The sequence below is a fragment of the Rhineura floridana genome, chromosome 2 (genome assembly GCF_030035675.1).
Source record: "Rhineura floridana isolate rRhiFlo1 chromosome 2, rRhiFlo1.hap2, whole genome shotgun sequence".
Classification (NCBI taxonomy): domain Eukaryota; kingdom Metazoa; phylum Chordata; class Lepidosauria; order Squamata; family Rhineuridae; genus Rhineura; species Rhineura floridana.
The window spans coordinates 29,697,044-29,712,559 of NC_084481.1; the positions used below are offsets into that span (position 1 = coordinate 29,697,044).

At 40.8% G+C, this 15,516-nt stretch overlaps 1 protein-coding gene across 2 annotated transcripts in view; it reads right to left on the reverse strand.

Annotated features, from left to right (window-relative positions):
- Positions 1 to 210: 210 nt before the first annotated feature.
- Positions 211 to 15,516, reverse strand: part of NAB1 (NGFI-A binding protein 1) — a 55,344-nt gene continuing 40,038 nt past the window's right edge. The window contains exons 6-8 of one of the 2 annotated variants that reach the window (XM_061608205.1): positions 6,424 to 6,565; positions 4,911 to 5,060; positions 211 to 3,667 (exon numbers count right to left, since the gene is read on the reverse strand). In XM_061608205.1, coding sequence (XP_061464189.1) covers positions 3,576 to 3,667; positions 4,911 to 5,060; positions 6,424 to 6,565 — 384 coding nt within the window. In that variant the 3' untranslated portion in view covers positions 211 to 3,575. The remainder of the gene's footprint in view (positions 3,668 to 4,910; positions 5,061 to 6,423; positions 6,566 to 15,516) is intronic. The other variant, XM_061608204.1, reaches the window with a different exon arrangement.

The window sequence follows — 15,516 nt, forward strand, 5'->3', positions numbered from 1 at the left end:
TCTTCAATAAAAAAGAGCAGGGAATATTGGGGGAAAGTGTAATTTCTGACATCATGAATGGCTCATTTTTCAGTTTAAGCCCTCAAACAGAGCAGTTCCTATAAACAGGTAATTCAAACCAGAATTACTGGAAGAAAGAAGGCTAACTGTAAAGTGACAAATATGCAGTTTTTTATTACTCCTGTAGCAATTCTATTTTAAAGTAAAACAAGAAAAAAAAACTTTGCCAAGGTGACTTTTATTTTGTAACCAATGAGGCACACAAATGCAGACAAACAAGAGTACAAATGCAGACAAACAAGGATCACACTTTGGTCAAAATAACCTTGCTGCAGCTAACAGCCAGGCTTCCTTAATATCCCCCCTACAAAAGCTATAGACAAGACATCTGCTTGTCTTGCCAACGATCAGTAAGTCTTAATTATTAGCATTCTGGAAGAAGCCTATGTACTGACTGCAAGATCTGTTTCTTTGAAACACCTTGACTGAAGAGCCCATTCAGATATTCAGAAGGGTGCATGTTACGTCAAACACATCTATGCATGGCAGGAGCAGGAAAGAGTGGGAGAGTTCTGTATGTATCCCTGCATCAGTATCTCCTTCCATGTGCAAAGATATATACAGTACATCAAGAAGTAGTCCAGGCTACAAGGCTTGAACAGACGTCTTCAGAAGAGAGGAATGTACCACGTGGAAGGAAGGGATACTAAACAATCCCCCATGTGCTCCCTAAAGTGGTATACTTCGGCAGAGATGTGCCCTTCAGCATCTCTGAAATAATTATTTCTACAACAGTGTACCTCTTTAGTACAGGGGTGAGGACCCTGCGGCCCATTCTACCATTTTGGGGAAGCCACATGAACACAGGTGTGGGGTGGGGAAGGATGGGGCTTCAAAGGAACATTTGCTCAAGGACAGGGAAGCAGTTTCTAATTCAATGGAAACCACTTCTCCCTCCCAGCGCTGCTCTTTGAAGCTGCCCTGTGTGGCTCCTTTCCACCTCCAACATAGGACGTGTAAAGGAACCACATGGGGAGACCCATTTCAATTCTCCCCTCTCCTCCCCTCCACAGCTCTGACACTGGAGGTGCAAAGAAGCAAGGGAAGGATCGCAAAGCCCTTTCCTGCACTCCCCCTTTCAACCTCCAATGTCTAGATTTTGACAGGTGGGTGGGACAACTCACATGTCAGTCATGTGATGCCATAATGATATTATGTGATTGGGTTGCCCTGCCCATCTGTCAAGGTTAGCTCACAGGGAACTAAAAAGTTTCCCCACTCCTGCTCTAGTAACTAAGATGTTTTAGAAGTGTCTTTAGCTGCTTCAGCTTACTTTGATTTTTTTTTTTAAGTTGTACAAGACATCCTGCAAAACAACATTTAAAAGCCTGCTTATTTGGACTGAAAGACTGGTAAAAAAAAATCAAGTACCTTAGTACTTACAATACAGCTGAGTCAGGTCATTTACAACTGAAAATAAAAAAATAGATCTGTACCACAGATTTAAATTTATACTACATTACATTGGCCTTTATAAAACAGGGTGCTATGTCTTACGGGTAGTGAGTGATATGTGTTTTCTCTGCCTGTAATTACTGTTATATGTTATGGAACTGCTCAGATATCAAGCAGTGCTACTTGAAACCATAGGTATCATGAAACACACGTTATTAATTCACATAACAATAAAATGAGCCACTTTTAAACTACACATCAATTTGTTTTGATCCACTAAGCTGAAGATCTACTCCATTGAATATTTTTCTTCATCAGTAAAGTAGTACAACAAAATTCAGAAAACAAGATTTTTTCCTTTAAAAAAAGTTCCATAATATTAAAAACATGTGCACTGTTGTTTCTATAATAAAGCTTTGCTCCACAAATTAAATGACAACAGTTAAACACATTTTACAACGATTCTAGACTGGGGTGTAGGCATGTCACCTCACGCTACACTGAGTTTCAATAGGGCATATGGAATGACTCAGTAAATCACTATTACACAGAGCAAAATCTTCAGATATGAAGAGCAACAGCCTATTATGGAAGATTGACAAGAATTGGTAGTATTTTCATTACCTCCTCTGAAAGTACTACAGGCAAATTCAGCATTTAAAAAATAAATAATGGTTTTGAAACCCCCATTTAAGTGCAGCAATGCAACCACAAAATCTTAAGTGAGGAGGAGAGAGGAGGCTATTATGTGGACTGACATGTCACAATGGTATTATGCGTAACATGCAAATACCCCAGAAATGTCTCCTATTAGCCAGTCACTTCACTATCGACAAAATGGCACCCTTAAGAATTCACCATCCACACAAAAGAAATCCTCCAGATAATAAATATTGAGTACAGTTGTTCATACATATGTAAGTATCAGTACATTATGTGCCAGAAATAGCCAGAGTGGTGCCCTTCAGTTGTTGGGGGACTACAGCTCTCATCAGCCACAAGGAGCATGGTGATCAGCGATGATAGGAGTTGTAGTCCAGCAACTACTGGAGGGCAGCACATTGGCTATTCCTTCTGTATGCAATGTATGGTATATGAATAAAGTCAAATGAATTGGTAAGCTGCTCTTAGCTACTCCTATGCCAACAGCATATTCATCCTCCTCATTTCTTCAGTCAATATAATTTCATTGGTTGTTCTTTTCCACCTCTTCTAACATTCCAACTTAAAAAAAATGAGAAGGAATCTAAGTAACGTTCCAAAATGTTGCCAGCATTTTAGCAGTTGCTCTGGCAGCCTTCATCAGAATATCTAATGAACACAGATATATCCACTACTCCATCCACCCATCCAGGTGTGGAGTATATAGTATGAAATAATAGTGTGTTGGCTTCCTTTATCCCAGTTCCTAAACAGTGGACAGGAATACAATATAAATAAATACAGAAATGTATTCATGAAGTCTTTGAGAATGATCTTACATCAATAAGCATAAAAAAGCCAGTTATTATACAGTCAGTTCTTTCAAATGCTATTTCCCTATAAAAATGTATGCAATTGCTTAATTGTTTGCTTCTAAAACATAAACATTGCAAAACTGTCATTAAAAATGTGTTAAAACTAGGGCTTGCCTGTCCTTAGCTTTCTGTCCCCCTGCTCCAAACTCAGGATTTATTTATTTTAAAAAAACAGTCTCATGACTATCATATCTACACTTAAAACTAGACATTGAAAATTTCAAGTAAAAATAATGGCAGCCACATTTACTGGACTTAACACACATTTCTACCACCTAGTTGTTGTTGGGTTGTTGTTTTTTTACTTTAAGTTATACAAATACATAATACATTCTTAAATAACAAGGGCCCACAGTATTAGTTTGTGAGCCTTTCCCAAATTACAGAGCCACTTTTTCATAAAGTTTGCACCCACTTCTCATTGCAGTTGCAGTATCCAACTAGTTTTTTGTGTCAGTTCCACAACACAACAGTCCCAGCTCTTAGGCTTTGGCTATGAAATCGCTTATTTCAATGAGGCAACACTGGTTATTAAGGCATGTTTTCATTTCTCATTCAAAACTTTATTTTAACTTTAAAAAATAATAATCTAAAACAGCATGGCTATCTTGTGTCTTCTGGTTCTGTCTTTATGACCTTCCTTTCGAGGCTGTTGAAAGCAGAGTGAGGAAAATCTTTTAAAATACCAAGGCCTTCTGCAACAACAACAATAAAAAGGATACTTTTTAGAAAAATATTGAGCCAAAACAAAAGCCTTCTTTTATATCAATAGTTGTCAATGATCCGCATATGAAATCCTGCATAAATACACACATGTAGTACAGAACAGCAATAAACTCAGTATAACACCATTTTAAGTTTATTCAAGAGACAAAGGAGAGACCCAGATCACCAATGAGGGCCACACTGGACATACATAATAAAGACAGGGGGCCACAGCATTCTTGAGGGTTACTGTACACTACTGACCCTGGGGACATTGCATTTTGCCAGCTGTGACTTCTAGCCTATTGGGAGTCCTTTATACTGCAAGCCTCGGATGTTTAGATTTACAGCTTGGCTCCCTAAATAGACTAGAGAGGTTAAGATATCACAAGATTTTAACATACCAACTGTAGACCTTTGCAATTGTAAAAATTTTATGTTTCCTCACTTTGTGCAAGGCCCAAGCCAAGCCATATAGTAATATGGTTTCTAAGCTTTAAGCCTTGTGCAACAGGTCCACCTGTACCAGCCTGGTAGTGTGTCTGAAGGCATCTTTTCTAACTATGTTACAGAAAAGCAAGTCACAAAAGTATAGCCAACCTTGGTACTCCCCTTTAAGAGTCATTCAGCTTGCTACATCAGCCTTTGCATCGTAAGTCAAGGCCTAACATTTTAAAAGTGGCAGGTTTGTTATATTAAATAATGGGAATCAATTTGCATACACTGGTAAATAATTCGTGTAGATTTAGCAAGGCACACATACAAAACTATCTAACAGGGCTGCCTTGTGAGATGTGAACTTTTAGTGGCCCTCTAAGCACTCGGGCACACTCACTAATTACATAAATATTCACTTACAATTTATCACACAAAAGTTCTTAGATTTATAGTTTTAAAATGCTTCTCTGCAATCGAAGGAGTAATTTATGTAAGCACCACTACTATGGATTGGCTTCCCACAAAAGTCATGCACTTCCACAATTACACTGGTGTGGGGTATAGTCCTGGCACCCCACTTGATTAGCCTTTGCATATATTTCTGCTGTGAAACAGAACTGAGCATACTGGAGGAATTGTCAATAGCTATTCTGTAACATTTTAATCAGGCCCGAAATGTCATTAAGCACAGAAAACACACACAAGATATTTGAGAATTATCTCCCCCAAAAGAGAAATTACCCCACAAATTTCACAGGATAGTTCATGGTTAGCATACAAAGAAAAGATTCTTACCTGAAGATTGTGACTTTGCTTCACCACTGGTGTATAGTCTATTCAAGTCACTACAAAGAGGCTTCACTACATGAGGCTCACCATCTAATGAAATGTGTGGCATATGCCTATTTGGTAGACTTGACATGCGGAGATTTAAAGGCATTTCACCTAAAAGATATTATCACAGAGATACTCATTCAAGACTATACCCGAGAAGTGATCAACTCAGTTTTGCTCAATGTGGCCCTCAACACCCCATGTCACAATGATGTTATGCATAGAATGCAGAAATATCACAAAAATGTTTCTTATGAGCAAATTAATTAAGAATCAACCATCCACACAAAAGAAGCCTTCCATAAAATAAATGCATACCAAACAGATATGTATTGGTACACTGAATTAGTTCACGTATATAAATAAAATCAAGTGGATTGACAAGCTGCTCCTAGCTACTCATCCGCCATTAGCGTATTCACCCTCCTATACTTTTCTTCTTCTCAAAATCACTTTATTGGTTGTTTCAGAGAATGTAAATTGGCATCCTCCAAACTTCACTTTGATTTTAGTGCCAAGCATGGAAGAGGAAGCCAGCTGCCTGTGAAAAGGTTTTCTTCTTTGTTAATTGGAGAGAAAGAGAATTGGATGGGAGGGGGAGCTGAATGGAAGAGTGAGGTGGTGGAGGAGAAATGAATGGCTGTGAAAGAGAGTGAAAGGGGGAGAAGGAGAGAGAATATTTGAGATTGTGTGCTTTCCAGAGATGATGGATGAATTGTGTGAGAGAAATAAAATGGAATAGTTGATGACAGGTAAGTGAAGGGGAGAGAAAAGGGTATCTCCATCCGCTCTGGCTTTGCCCCTCACCCCTCCGATGGTATGTGGCCTCTGACCACTTTCCTGTGAAGACCCGTGGCCCTCAACCCCAAAAGGCCTGCCCACCCCTGCTAAAGCCTCACATCAATGTTAAAATAGCGATAAAGCCTCTTTTATCTGCTAAAGTGGCAGGCCCAATTTAAGCGATACCTCAAAGCCACTGGGGGCCACTGCTCCTCTTCCTGCTCCCACACTCCTATGGACAACATACAAGGCTTCCACCCTGTGGTTTGGCTGCCTGACTGCCAAATGGTGTGTGGCCTAGCGACTTGAAACAACCGTAGCCACTGTGTGCTTGGTCTGGAACCACCAAACCACCTGAAATGTATGGGCAGAGATCATGTGCATGACCCTAGCCTAGTAGGAACAACCATAGGAGAGGCAGCTCTCATACCACTGAGGAATCTTTTAAATTAGATCACATTCTAGTTTTCAGAGAATTTGTTTCTCATAACAACACATCACATACATGGGGTAAACATTTTCAAACCACCTTTTTTTTGGTCCCCACAATATTCTTCCCCTACGAAATCCTTAACCATAGCAAATTTCATTTTGTTATAATTTAGCAAAGATCGCTTTTGCACCAACAGCATGAATAGTAAAAACCATAAAAATAGATGTATGATGGCAAATACATGCCTGGAAGCTACTATACCTTGCCCATCGCCATAATCTGATGTCAAGCCATTAGGACTATGCTCTTCTGAGCTTTGCCTGTAAAGACCTGTGGAAAGGCGTCTCTCCAAACCAGCTTGGTTGCAAAGAAACTCCATCTGCTTAGCAATCATCTTTTCAGGCTGCAATTAAGATGAACACAGATTTAGGCACTTGCCATAATCATTATTACTACGTACAGATGTTGGTGCAGAATAGTACATAGAAATGCGTGGTCGCTACCAGGCATTTAACAAAATTTACAGTTTACAAAAGGCTGAATCACAGAGGGAGAAGATTGAGAACTAGCACTGGAGATGGAAATTCTATTGGTGATCTCCAAAAGCAAAGAGAAATCAGGGAATCAGCAAAAGTTAAGAAAAAGCGAATGCGAGGGTAGTTCAAGCTGCCCAGTGATTAATCTCTCTCAGTGATGATTGATAAAACACCAGAAAAAACCATTGCAATGTGGTAATATGCAGAGCTTGGAAAAGTTACTTTTTTAAACTACAACTCCCACCAGCCCTAGCCAGCATGGCCACTGGATTGGGCTGATGGGAGTTGTAGTTCAAAAAAAGTAACTTTTCCAAGCTCTGGTAATATGTACAATTGCATCAAGATTCTTTTTGTGTTTTATCAGTGCTCAGGAACACAGGTAAATACACAGCACAAGATCTTAATGCGGTTGTACCTTCAATCACATGATTTCCCCCCCAGCTTCATAAGAGAATTAAAATTGGCTGAAAGCTACAGCAAATCGCGAATGCTGAAATTACAAAATTTGATTTTAGAAAGCTCTCCTAGTTAAATGGAATTCACTTCCCTGTTTCAAATTTCTCCCTCCCTCAAGCAGCTGCCCACGACAGGATTTCAAACATATGTTTGTAAGGGGATGGGGGAAGAGCAGCTTAAGGGGATGGGGCTATTTAGAACAGAGAAATTGTGGGTAAGGAATGATTAAGCACACCCGGCCCATACTTCCCGTTCTAAATTGCCCCCTTCTAAAGCAATTTTCTTTAAACATGCTGCCACTGTGGTTTGTGTTCCATAAATCTGCAGCTAACATTTGATTGCTGTGAATGCTGTATATGCAGTTCTGGTTACTTCTTCTTAAAAAGAATATAGTAGAAAAGGTTCTGAAGAGAGAACAAATGAAGTTGTCAAAAATGTAGGAGCATCTTTCTTATTAAGAAGCTGAAACATTTTGTTTAGATCCCCATACCAGTCATTCCTAGTCCAAATGGACTGAGCACAGAGATACGTATTGTCATCAGAGAGCCTGCTCTGGAAGGGTCCCTGCTAGCCCTGTTCATAATGGTAGCTTTTTGGGTCTGCTGTAGGGAGGTAAACTCCAGATAAGAGGCTAATTGTGGTGGAAGCAGACGTGCTGCAAGAGCTTCCAGTTTAGCTTATGAAAGTGCTTGCATTCACCTTAATTTTCCTCTATAACATTGCTATGGTGGTATCAACAGAGAATAATAATGCAAGCCAGAAGCTAGACTCCAGAAAAACTCCTTTGCTGCCACCAAAATAGGCAGTGTATGTGTGCGTGTGTGAGAGAGAGCATGCACAAGAGCATGCTCACTCTGCTTTTAAATCCTGTAGCAGGTGCAAGAAGGAATGCTAAAAAAAAACAGAAAGGAAAGGAAAATAAATCTATTTTCAACTCACTGAAACATTTTGGCATCTTTGTAACCCTTTGAAATAAGCCCCTCCCCATTTTGGGTTCTCATTTCAGTGCCCCATAATAGCAAAATTGGACAAATTACAAGATTTTGGGTACAGTAGGGCCCCGCTTTGCAGCGCTCCGCTTTGCAGCATTCCACTGATACAGCAGTTGTCAATTGCAGAAAGGCCTTGCTCCTACAGCACTTGTTCCACTTTTACGGCATTTTTCAGGCGTCGGGCGCCATTTTAGACAATGTTAGACAATGTGTTCCACTTTACGGCGGCGGTCCAGAACGGAACCTGACGTATGAGTGGGGCCCTACTGTACAACTCTAGTATGTGCCATTGTTTACATATATGTACCGGCTTGCTGCCCATTAGACTCAAGGGAAATCTGTTCTGGTTTTCAACAGCAGCCACATTCACTGATGGGGTGCCCCCTTTTGTTTTTAACTCTTTACTGGTATTTTCTAAGCAAGAATAATAAACCTCCATGCACAGGGGCACAATACATCAAAAGCAAAATAAATAAATGAATACATATATGCCATGACTTGGTGCCAGTGAACTACCAGGCCCAAATTCAAGGTGTTGGCACTAGCATATAAAGACTTAAATCGCTTTGGACCCAAGTACCTAAAAGAGTGCCTTCCCCAGTATCAATCATCTCAGGGCCTATGATCAGCAGATTAGGTCTTGTGGATGGTGCTGCCACCGAGGGCTGCTCAACTGACAGTGATCTGTGACAGGGCCCTTTTAGTGGTGGCTCCCTGTTTGTGGATCGCCCTCCCCAGTGAGGTGCATCTGTTTCTGTCACTACTGATTTTCAGGAGGAATTTGAAAATATTCCTTTTTACCCAAGCATTCGATGGCTAAATGACACTATTCTGGGAACCTGGAGATCAATGGATGAAATAATGTCTTTCATGTAACTGTTTTTAGAATGTTTTTGTTTGTTTATTTGTTTTGTTTATGTCCTTGCTGTCCTGGACTCCTTCAGCAGGAAAATATAAATTCAATTAACAACAGCATTCACAAAAAGGAACTACTTTTCTCTAGTAACAGCATATAAAAAAGAAAGTATTTTCCTCTATCCTGTCTTCCGAGATCACACAGAGAACTCCAACGTTATTAATAATTACAGCTCTACACAAAATAGCTATTTTCAATAAAAGCATGCCATATAATGTAAAAGGAGTCTGGAGCGTCATATCCTTGTACAAGTTGTACTTGATGGGTTATTTTTTTCCCCATTATAGCAATGGTCCATGGGGATTGGTACCAACAGTCTAAAGTAAGATCTTGCCCCCTTTGTTGATTATGAAGCCACCTCCACCCATTTTAGGGCAGAGCTATGTACAGTACTGATGGATTAGCCCTTGTTATAAATTGTCAGTCATAAAGCCAAACTTCCTTCCCTCCTTGAACAGTTTCTAAAGTATTGTTTGAAACTGACATATTTTTAAGAGAGAGATTTTTTTTAAAAGGAAGGATTAGAGACATAAAGAACTTGGAAAGCCTAAGTAAGTTTTTCCAATATGAGAGCAGACAAAAGCCTTATTCAGTTATTAGTTCTCCTTGTGTGTTAACAAAACACATGAGGGAGAGCAGAGGGTGTGCTACTAAACCCAGCCCCCTCCACTGCATTGCTTTTAGAGCCCTCTATGAGTTCAAAGGGAAAGGTACGCAGCAGGGAGTCTCTTGTACTTTTGTGTGGGTAGGTGGGTGGGTCCCCCACATGATTCAGAACCCCAACTGAGCTGGAAGAGAGGAGACAAAGAGGAACCGCACTGGAATTACCCATTTAGAAGATAATTTTCAAATGTCATTGGCTCACACTTGTTTTTAGAATGTACAAATCAAGCATACAAGTGTCATGATAGAGTTTTGAACCCAATGAAACAGGGTCATGTGAGTTACTCTATGGTATTTATTTCATTCAAAGTGCAGCACTCATGATCCTTCACAAAGATAAATTCCTCAAACGGGGTGAGACTTACTACACAATAATATCACATCTCGGGACGCGAGATAGGGCCTTCTCGGTGGCTGCTCCTAGGTTCTGGAACTCCCTTGCTAGGGAGGCACGAATGGCCCCCTCCTTGCCATCCTTCCGTCAGCAAGTAAAGACTTTTTTATTCCGACAGGCTTTTGGGATAGAAGGTGTTTAGGACTGGGCTTTACAAGGCTTGTTTTATTGTTTTATATTATTATTTGTATTATTTTAAATTGTTTTTAGATTTTTAAGTGCCTTTTACGGTTTTAAGATTGTGCATAGTTTAATTGTATTTTAATTGTATGTTTTTCTATGTTTTTAACTACATGTAGTTTTATTTGTAAGCCGCCCTGAGTTCCAGTTTGGAAAAAGGGCGGGGTAAAAATAAAGTTTCAATTCAATTCAATTCAATGCCAAAGCATCAGACCTTGGTCTAAATTATTAGTCCTTTTCAAATATATGTATAAATAATATATATAATATATATGTTTGTATCAGAAGCTGGATAACTGATCAATTGCCTGCTCTGGATGGGATCATACTCCCCTTGCAGAAGGAGGCTTGTAGTCTAGGGATGGCTGCTCTTGGATCCTTCACTGTCACTAGAGGCCCAGGCGACCTCAGTGGCTAGGGGGGCATTTTACCAGCTACGGAGGTTTCTGGATCGGGATAATCTGACCACTGTCGTCCACACACTCAAAGCTTCCAGACTGAATTACTGCAATGTGTTTTATGCGGGGCTGCCCTTGGAATTGGCCCAGAAGGTGCAGCTAGTGCAAAATGTGGCAGATCAACTGCTCCCTGGGGCAGACTACTGTCACCATATTACATCACTGCTGAAAGAATTTCACTGACTGCCAATTAGCTCCTGAGCTAGGTTCAAGGTGATGGTACTGGTGTACAAAGCCTTATACAGCTTGGGACAACGTATTCCTAAAATATAATCTCACCCCTTGTATACTCAATCAATCACTGTGCTCTGCCGTCTACTATCTTATCAGAAGGTCTGTTCTGTTCGATAATTCCCTCCCCTTACATAATAGACAGACACAGTCTCTGTTGTCTTTTTGGTGCCTGTTGAAAGCCTTCCTAGCTTTTTAAGTGCAGATCTTTACCCTAGTCTGCATCTGTATTGGAACTATTTTACACTGGCTTTATATATGTAGTTGTTTTTAAATGTTTGTATTGTTTTTATATATGTAGTTGTTTTTAATTGTGTTATATACACAACTGTTTTTAGTTGTTTTTATACTTTTCTTGTTTTATGGTTGCAACTGTTTTATTTGTTTTATAATTTTATATTCTACTGTTGTAGCCCGTCCTGATACCTTATGGTAAAAGGTGGATAAGAAATCTAATAAATGAATAAATATTTCAGGAGCAACAAGGACATCTTTTCTTCTTTAAAAAACATAAAATCAGTTATGCCAAAATTTCACTCAAGCTTTTATTTTTGGAAACAGCGCTATCCACTTTTTAAAAAAAATGCCAACAATCTGCCATTCTGAAAAGTGTAGGATGACAGTATGTTTGTAGAGAATAACAGTGTGAAAGTTTTGCCTAGAAAAAGAATAAGGCCTTATACACTACAAGAGAGAGATAATTAACAGCCTGCTAAAAGATAGTGTAAAATTATCAATGCCAAGAAAATTCTAAACTCTGAATGTGATCTATTTGTCATTACTGTGACAGATCATTCGAGAATGAAAAGGAGTGGGGGAAATACCAATTTTTAAAATGCGTGGGTTAAAATGTGCCACATAGTAAGTGTATGCACATTGGATTTGGATGATTCCTGGATCAGAGTCAAAGTGGAGTGCCTTGAAGTAATTCTTGGCTTGTCTGAGAAGCAGAATTGCTAAGAAGCATCCCAAGTCAAAAGAAGACACCTTGTCCATTGGATGTCATCAAAGAAAGTGAACACAGCGTCTGCAAAAACCAAAACCAACATTCTGAAGCTTACAATATTAGGAAAAAGCCAGAGAGGGGAGAAGGTTGAGGGATAGCTTTGTGGAGGTGTAGCTTACAAGTCAAGAACTCAGAAGAAGGCTAGGACTGGGAAGGGCAGCTATGAGAGAACTAGAAAAGGTCCTCAAGTGCAAAGATGTATCACTGAACACTAAAGTCAGGATCATTCAGACCATGGTATTCCTGATCTCTATGTATGGATGTGAAAGTTGGACAGTGAAAAAAGCAGATAAGAGAAAAATCAACTCATTTGAAATGTGGTGTTGGAGGAGAGCTTTGCGCATACCATGGACTGCAAAAAAGACAAATAATTGGGTATTAGAACAAATTAAACCAGAACTGTCACTAGAAGCTAAAATGATGAAACTGAGGCTATTATACTTTCGACACATAATGAGAAGACATGATTCACTAGAAAAGATAATAATGCTGGGAAAAACAGAAGGGAGTAGAAAAAGAGGAAGGCCAAACAAGAGATGGATTGATTCCATAAAGGAAGCCACAGACCTGAACTTACAAGATCTGAACATGGCGGTTTCATCAGGGCTCTCCAATCATAGCACTTTGGGGAAGGGATGCTAATGGAAATCAATATGCTCATCTCATGTGTGCTCCCTCTTTTCCAAACTCTTTCTCTGTCTCTTTCCAGAGGCTGAATTATGTAAAAGATTCTGGATTGATGGAGGCATTCCTCCTGCCCACCCTTTCCACTTATACTATCTGCTTATTTCTGTTCATTCCATTTTTATTACCATCTTTGTCAATTTATTATTTTATTTCCAATTGTTTATTGTTGTCGGCAGCTTTTTTTCATTCCATTTTAACATCTTCTTGCTGCTATTTTTGTTTGTTTTAGTAGAGTGCAGCGTTATTTGCCTCCGCCTTCTTAGAGACTATGAGGTCTGGGACTTTGTGCGACAGTCTTTATTTAACCTGAGGGATTTTATTTGATTTATTCTTCGCTCTTCTTTATTCATTATGGTTGCTTTTTCTGTGTGTCGAATGATTTTTTAATTTCTCATCAACCTCATCCTACTCCTCTTATTATAGCTGCTCACTATCTGTGCTTGTCTTGTGTTCTGTGAAATGGACACATACCATGGAAACATACAGCAGTCATTTGTTCCCAAGTGATTTCTTATTTTCAGCATTTCTCATCAACCTCAGCCTATTATTATTATTATTAATTATTGGCTCATTGTCTTTGTGGGCTCCTGGTGTGTGCCTGTTTCACAGACTCGTTGTAGTCTGCTACTGGTGCTATGGTGTGTACAAGCCCTGACTGTTTAAGCAGCAAAACAGCCCACCGCTATACATTTAACACAGTCATAACTCTATTTGTCCTAGTATATTGTGTCTGGTCACGAGGCATGCAATGATGCTGGCAGGAAACCATGTGATGCTTCCAGGTCTAGCAGTGGCAATGGCAGAGGTGGTGTTGGCACCAACAGCGCTGCTGTGCTCAGATCCTGCTTGTAGGCTTTCCCATAGGTGGCTGGTTGGCCACTGTGGCGACAGGATGCTGGACTAGATAGATCTCTGGCACGATCCAGCAGGCTTTTCTTATGTTCTTATCTTCTTATGTAGAGACTGAGGAGGAGGAGGGAGGAGGAGATCTCAGAGGAGTTGGCCACCAGCAGCATTCTAGCAGGGGGTACACTGGGCAGGTACAGGCACAGCCAGCAGCGTCAAGGGATTCTGCCTCTAGTAGCCACCCTGCTCATCCTCTGGTGGCCCCACCAGAATGAAGACAGAGATTCTGGGTCCCTACGGAAGCAGCAGCATACCGTGGACTGAGATAACTTTGAGGTGGCATGGGATCGGGTGGGAAACGACACATTTTTTGCTATCTTCCCCACCCCCTTCTGGCCAACGTTGATAGGTGGGCAGAGCAGCCCACCTTTCACTCACATGGATGTCGCAATGATGGCAGGTGACTTTTTTTTCTTAAAACCCGCAAGGAACTTCTTGGAAGCCCCTTCCAAAGCACTATTTTGTGCAGGATAAAAGTAAGAGTCAGATCTGTTGCCACACCTTACTTTTGCCTCTGGCCTTACCAAACGCTGGCACATGGCCCTCAAACTGAAGAATGTTCCCCACCCCTGATTTAAAACACACACCCTTTGGCCCAAGCCAGGTTTTACCCTACGTCAGGTATAGGGCAGGTGGGCGTGACTCAGCTGAAATGGCCAGGCAGGCCAAATGGGGAGGCTGGGCAGGTATAATGGGGTCCATGGGTCAGAGGTTTCCCACCCCTGCATTAGATCTGAGCTACATCACGGCAGGAAGCAGCTGAGCAGGGCTACGTTCTAGGATACAAGCAGCAGCCTGAAAATGCCCCTGCATAGGCAGCACTGGCTCCCCTTGCTCAGGGAAGAGACAGAGTCTGAGAAGTCAGGAGGAAGGGCAACAGGTGCAGAGTGAGGGGGACTGCTCCCTCTCTCAAGCCTCAGGCTCACCCACCCACTCAAGAAGCCTTAGGCAGGTGACTAACCCCTCTGAGATTTAAGATCTGCAGCCACCTACAATGCATGAAGCAATAATGTTGTCTAAACACTTCAAGAATCAACACCCACATTAGAGCAAGCTGACCTCTCAAATTACAGGCAGCAAGAAACATTTGGCATGTTTTTTTCTTGAACGAAATGTATTTCAAAATTATGCCTTTTGAGTCTATGTATTTCACATGTTCATATCCTGCTCTTTGATCCTAAAGGTGTTCCCAGCATTAACAAATCTAATTTAGTTATCAATGAGCTAAGTATAAATGTAAATGCACTGCCTTCAAGTCGATTCCGACTTATGGCGACCCTATGAATAGGGTTTTCATGAGGCTGAGAGGCAGTGACTGGCCCAAGGTCACCCAGTGAGCTTCATGGCTGTGTGGGGATTCGAACCCTGGTCTCCCAGGTCATAGTCCAACACCTTAGCCACTACACCACACCGGCTCTCATAGAGCTAAGTATACTCTTGAGATTTACAAAATGCATTGATTGTCTGCCAAGCCCAGAGGGCAGCACTCTCCACCACCCCAAATTTTACACATGCCACTAAGAACTGTGCACCACAAATGACAAGGGAGGGGCCACAAGCCAGTGGTTTAATCAGGCTATGCACCCCCTCCTCTCCTAGTTCTCATGCTGGAATTGAAGACGTTCATACACTGGCTTATCATCTGAAATTAAATCAGTTTCCTTCTCCGGATGCAATAGAAAACCGGTTTAATAAAACCCTGGGAGTTTTCAACGTTGGTATGCAAGAAAGGAGAGGAGAGAAAGCAGCACAAAGTCAGCTATAAATTCAACATGGCAAAGGGGCTGCTGCAGACTCATTTTCAGGAGCCCACAAATTTTGGCTCACCTCGGTAGCCAAGCCAAAATTTGCCTGTCACCCTTCAACACAATCCTATATACATATCTACTCAGAAGTAACTCCCATTCATGTTCAATGAGGTTTACCCTA